The sequence below is a fragment of the Aquarana catesbeiana genome, linkage group LG10 (assembly GCF_042186555.1).
Source record: "Aquarana catesbeiana isolate 2022-GZ linkage group LG10, ASM4218655v1, whole genome shotgun sequence".
NCBI lineage: Eukaryota > Metazoa > Chordata > Amphibia > Anura > Ranidae > Aquarana > Aquarana catesbeiana.
The window spans coordinates 89,513,199-89,519,245 of NC_133333.1; the positions used below are offsets into that span (position 1 = coordinate 89,513,199).

Genomic DNA, 6,047 nt, shown 5'->3' on the forward strand with positions numbered 1-6,047 from the left:
AAACAGCTGATGGGTAAGGATTCCTTAATTTCAAGAATTTTCCAACAACCTGGAGGCAGAATAACCCCAATGCAGGCAGTCAGCATAAAAATATGATATTTGCAGAATGTACTTATTTTCTCCAAATAATAATAATACCCATAACTGACTGTCTAAGCAGAATTACAATAAGACATTTGTCCCTAGCCAGTGATTATATACATGACCTGTATAAGTCCAGAGTGGGGCATGAGACAGCAGATCTTTACATTTTCCTAACTCATTATCTTGAACTTTGCTCCCCAAGTTCCACATGTTAAACTGCAGACCCAGCTTATCTTAGCTGATAAAGCAATGTATGCAGGGCTATAAGTTCCACACACTGCTTCATACTGATTCCATAAGCAGCTAACCAACAGAGGATAGCAGGTAAGAACAACTATGCTCTAATGTGGATATGTTAGAACAGTGGTCATGAACCCTGTCCTCAGGGCCCACTAACAGGCCAGGTTTTATGTATTACCTGGGGGAGATGCAGACTAGAATACTGCAATCACTGAGCAGCAAATGATATCACATGTGATGTATTTCAGTTATCTTGCAAACCTGGCCTGTTAGTGGGTCCTGAGGACAGAGGTGATGGCCATTGTGATAGAGGATAGAAAGAGGGCTTCTGTAAATGTTTGGTGTTCTATAGTAAATAGGAGAAAATAGTGTCCAGCACTCTGGTATTTGTTGGAGTATGTTCTTAATGTGAATTTGAAATTATTAATTTAATTTACCTTTCATAAACTATACAGGTTGTTTTAGCATGTTTATACGATTTTGGGTTTGTAAACTTTTCTGCAGTTGTGTTTTGGCACAAGATCAGGAATGATCAAATCAAGAGAATTGTGACATCATACTTTTGGATTCTCCTGAATATCTGCATGTCTCCTGATAATGATGTAATTTAGGAATTCTGCCAGGCTTGCCTCAAGATTGATATGACTCTCTCTTTTTTCAAGTTAATTTGCACACCCCAACTGGTATCTAGTATATCTTGTGTGATATATAGAGACCCTAACTAAAGGCAGCAGATGCTAATTCTTTTGTTCAAAATTGCAACCAGTGAGGCACAGAGCTACACAACAACGTTTACCCAACGCAGTAATGTAGTTCTCAATATTTCTTTTTATTACAGGTTGAGGTAAACCATTTGCAAATATGAAAAGCTTGGTCCTAACCATCGCTCTAGTGTTCCTTACAGGTGGGTAGATCTGAAAAAGGTGTGGCACTATTATTTTTTTTGTCATATATAGAATGTTTTTCTGTCCAGCCTTCCTAACTGTTCTATATTGAGTAGGGCATTTAATAGACTGGTATGTATAATCTATCTTAAATCTTATGTAAACTCTAAGGCTGGCCATACGTTATAAAATTTTCTTGTACAATTTTCCCTTAGATTTACCAAAACCATATAATATGAGGTCAAATTTAAACATTTTTAATTTGTATGCAATCATAGTTTAAGGTAAATCTGAAAGAAATTGAATAAGAAAATCGTATAATGTATGGCCAGCCTAACAATAATTGTATCCTTTGTTGTGTTAAATATACAATTAAAAGTTTTTATTATACAGTATATGTTTGACATGTGCAAAATAATTAGCTGTTCATTCAGCCAAAAATCTTGTGAGCTGATAACTTCTTGTGCTCTCTGCCTCTATCCTGTTATCAGTTAGCATTTTTCCCTGTTACCTTTTAGGACTACAGAACGTTATGTAGTCCTAACCCACTCCCTTTCCTAGGGTGACAACACTGCTCAGTCACCGTAGGAGGGGAAGTGTGTTAATGGCAAGATTACTGGGTAAATAAATGAAAAAAAAAAAAAAAATTTGATAAAGAAAGTCACCACATCTAAAGACCAGTATTCTGCAATACTATCCTGTTTTATTTAATTAAACTTCAAGAATCTTTATACATCATACTGCCCTAGAAATACGGTGCACATGCAAGCACTAACGAATCACAAAGAACTTTGTTCTCTGCATAATGGATGTCTATTAACTTTGCAGACACTTTGGCTAAAAACATATCTCTTTTTTTTCTTTAGGAACCCAAGCTCGTTACCCTTGGCAGCATGAGGAACCCCAGACACCCATCCACCAAGTCCGGGAGGCAATTGAGGGCTACCTACACAAGATACAGGAAATTGGCAGGGAGGCTGTGGCACAGGCAGAATCTTCTGAAGTTGCAAAACAGCTTGAGTAAGTGGTTTATTGATCATGACGGCTGAGAAGCTTAAGCATGTTTTAACCAGCTATTACCAACCCCCAAAAAAGACACACAGGCTTCTTTAAGTTGGAATTAGGGCAAGGTCACAGCTTTATTGAACATCCAACTGTAACAGTGTTCAACATACCACATAACAATGCCAGTCACAGTTATACCATGAGCATCCATAACAAACACGGATAGTCTAAGAGGCCTGTCTCCACCATTAGTTCGAGACAGGCATTAAACTGATCCCAGACTTAAACTTGAGGGCATAGCCCATAAAGCAATCTCCATTGCTGGCCAGGTAAAACCGCCAACCGCTGTGACAAAAATCACAATGGGTGGGTGGGTGCTCAACTTATGTGACGTCAAAAACTCGTCAGAGTGGTGGGACGTGCCCTTGCGTAGTCTTTTTCTAGAGTTCTGGCTCCACCCAGTCACCTCGTTCTTTAGTGGCCAAGCCACTTAAACTCCCTGCTTTTGATTAACGTCCACGTAGCTGCCAATATTCCAGCAGTCAAGGCTCCCTTTCCCTAGGAAGGGTCTAAGTATTATATATAATTGGGAAATCTTTTGAGCCACGTTGAGAGAGCATATATTGATTGATTGCAGGACTTCCTCCCATTGGTCTCCCGTAAGTGGACCTACATCGTTCTCCCATAGGGATGGTGCCTTAGTTGGGTGAGCTTTCAAATGATGCATTAATAGCATCTGATAGCAATGTGAAATAATCCCTTTAGTTTCCGCGCTGGTCTGCAATAAATGAAAGATGGGGGTGCTCGACATAGTCCATTGGGTAGCGCTTCCCTGCGCACCCACTGCATGTCGGAGCTGGAGATAAGGGTAGTACATAGTAGGAGGCAGCTTAAACCTGGCTTGCAACTCAGGGAATGACAGTAACTTGCCGTTCTGGAATATGTGCCATAATAAAGTCACACCAAAGGGGCGCCATCTGGGTCACTGTTTAAGTTTTGCTAGTTCGACATAAGAGAAGTTCCCCCATATTGGACTATACTCCGTGAATCCAGTCACCTCTTGTAATTGTCTACCCTTATTCCAAATTTTCTGGATTACAGTAAAGGTGGGTGTCAGTTTGTTAGACTTGTGAAACATCTGAGCTTCCAAGCCCATCGGAATAGTTTCCGCTCCAGAACCAATCAGCAGCAGCCGCGCCAACGAGCCGGCCGGATGCTGGGCCATGGAACCAATCAGGTACTGCATTTGGGCCGCGATATAATACAGCCAAGGATTGGGCACTGCCAGTCCTCCACTGTCTTTAGGGTTCTGCAGCTGTTCTAATTTAATTCTGGAGGGGCCTGTGTTCCACAATAGATGTCTAAAGAGGGTGTTGACCACCCTAAAGATTTTCAGATGAATCACAACCGGTGAGTTGTGTAGGAAGTATAGTAGCTGTGGCATCAGTATAATTTTTATTAAATTTGCCTTACCTGCCAGTGAAAATGTAAGATTATTCCAAGTGTTAATTTTGTCTCTAAATCTAGACAGTAAGGGGTGTATATTTAAGTGGCAATAGTCCGCAAGTTTAGGTGATATTTGTATTCCCAGGTATTTGAATGAGGTCACCACCGGGATCGGGCAGAAATCTGGTAGATCCACCATTTGTTCCCCGTCTAGCACCATCAGGGCCGACTTAGACCAATTGATCGTCAGACCAGAAAAGTGCCCGAATCCTGAAATAGTGGTGATCACCTCAGCCAACGAGGTGGTGGTGTCCCCCAGTAAAAGCATCATGTCGTCGGCATATAACATAATCTTCTCATGAAGGTCACCAAATCTAAATGTGTCCGGCCCCTTTCGGGTCACTGGGCATATGAATTACAGTGGCCAGGGTTTTATTTTTTGATGCACTGATTAGAGCCATAGTCTCGAATAGGTTTCAAAATAGGGTGGACTCGGGACGCAGAGCATTGCGTCTGGAGCCCAGGCAGGTGTGTTGCAACAAGGAATGAAAATTTGCTGTTGCAACACTGATCCTCCTCCCGGCCAATCGGGAAGCAGGTATGAAACCAGTTTTCCAATTGGCCAAAATGTCTGGTGATCCTATTGGACGCCTAGCGCTGGGAGGAGGAAAGAGGAGACACCGTGGAAGCTCCTCCAGGAGAGGACATCGGAGCGGCTTTCCCCGAGACTGCCACGCTCTCACCGCCCGCATCCAAGGTATGGACAGCGGGTGGTGGTGGGGGAGTGTTTTAGTGCTGGGGGGGCTGGGGGTAGTGCCGCTCCACCGGAAGCCCGGGGGCGGGGGTGGCTGTTTGCTGCCCCCCCAAAAAAACCCCACCAGCTGCCACTGGTTTTATATAAAGAAGTATGAAAGGGTTTTAGCTAAAAGGTAGTATTTTATTTTTTGTACTTTTGTATCGTACCTTCACATATGGTTCCTTATTTGGATGAATCTACGAGCTGTAAAAGATTAATAAATAAAGATACTTTTGAAAGAGGATGATCTAAAGTCCCCTGTACTGTTATGTGCTATTAAAAATGAAGTGAACCAATGAAAACTAATATCAAGGTTATCCAATATTCTGAGAATTTTTGATACATTTATTATATTGGAAATCAGAAGTCTGGGGTACACATCTGTGTTTTACATTTTTAACTCTTGTAAATATTTTCTTCCATTTAGTTTGAAAATCACTGAGAGGTTTGATGCTTTCAGTGCTAATGCACTGGCTTTGAGGAAACAGCTGCACCCCTTGGTGAATAAAATAAAGGAAGAAGTGTCTGCAGAGCTGGAGAAGGATATTCCCCTCCTCAAAGAAAAGATCCGTCCCTACATTGAAACATTTCAGAAAAACTGGGCTGCTGAAGTAACATCTTTCAAGGAGAATATTGCACCAGTGGTGGATGAGTTTAAGAAGCAGACCAAGGAGAATATAGAGGGATTTTACAAAACAGCCCAGCCCCAGATTGAGGGGCTCAGCAAAAAGCTTCGTTCTGAGGTTGACAGCCTTAGGTCAAAAATTGCCCCATTGAAGGAGGAAATCAGGCAAAAGCTGATTGAGAAGTTTGAAGAGGTGAAAACCAACGCTGGTCCTAAAGCAGAAGAATTTAAAGCCAAGTTAGCCCAACATGCTGAAACCCTAAAACAGAAGCTTGGACCCGTGATTGAGAACCTCAAAGAGCAGCTCGGGCCCAAATTAGAGGAAGCCAAAACAAAGCTGGGCCAGCTGTGGCAAGTTGTGCAAGCCAGGGTCGCTGAAAGCTACTCCTAAACATAATTGTCTATTCCAGTGATTGTATGAAGACATGGTACTAGAGACATCAATTTCCATCATCCTGTATTCCTGCGCTTCCACCTTAAGCATGCGGTTTACCAAAGAGGAACAAATACCCATGCTGCTACTCCAAGCCCAATGGCAAAAATGTCTATGTGGTCTGATGTAATGCTATGTTTACCTACATTATTGTGATTACCTCTGTCCTAAGACCATGTTCCTCTTTTCTTTCATATCAGTCTGTGAATAAATGCATTGCTTAAATGATTTGTTTACTTTCTGATTGTCTATTAGTACAACAAATGCATATACAAATATAAACTCCACCAGCAGGGAATAAAAGTAAAAACTAAGTGTACTTTTTTGCTTGGCATCTACTACTGCCAACTGTATGCATTCCTCTAAATGTCAAGTTAAATGAGAAGCCAGCTAATTCCCATGTGTCAATGCATCACAAAAGTATATAAAACCATAAAGAATGGAATGTTTAAAACTTAAAAGAGAAGTATAGGAATGGAAAAAAACAAACATCTATGCTCATCTCTCTGCTGCAGCATTGGTCTGATGCTGCAG

At 41.5% G+C, this 6,047-nt stretch overlaps 1 protein-coding gene across 1 annotated transcript; it reads left to right on the plus strand.

The window, feature by feature from the left end:
- The first annotated feature begins 324 nt into the window (after positions 1-324).
- LOC141110776 (uncharacterized) lies at positions 325-5,734 on the plus strand. Its single transcript, XM_073602381.1, has 4 exons — positions 325-408; positions 1,163-1,228; positions 2,075-2,228; positions 4,883-5,734. Exons 2-4 carry the CDS (start codon positions 1,186-1,188, stop codon positions 5,469-5,471), a joined length of 786 nt encoding a protein of 261 aa, XP_073458482.1. The 5' UTR covers positions 325-408; positions 1,163-1,185; the 3' UTR covers positions 5,472-5,734.
- Positions 5,735-6,047: the final 313 nt, after the last annotated feature.

What these genes read in the sequence shown, in the direction of transcription:
- LOC141110776 (XM_073602381.1), top strand. Translation starts at nt 1,186, where the DNA reads ATGAAAAGCTTGGTCCTAACCATCGCTCTAGTGTTCCTTACAG. An exon ending in CGCTCTAGTGTTCCTTACAG is followed by an intron (nt 1,229 to 2,074) that starts GTGGGTAGATCT and finishes TTTTTTCTTTAG; the next exon opens with GAACCCAAGCTCGTTACCCT. An exon ending in GAAGTTGCAAAACAGCTTGA is followed by an intron (nt 2,229 to 4,882) that starts GTAAGTGGTTTA and finishes TCTTCCATTTAG; the next exon opens with TTTGAAAATCACTGAGAGGT.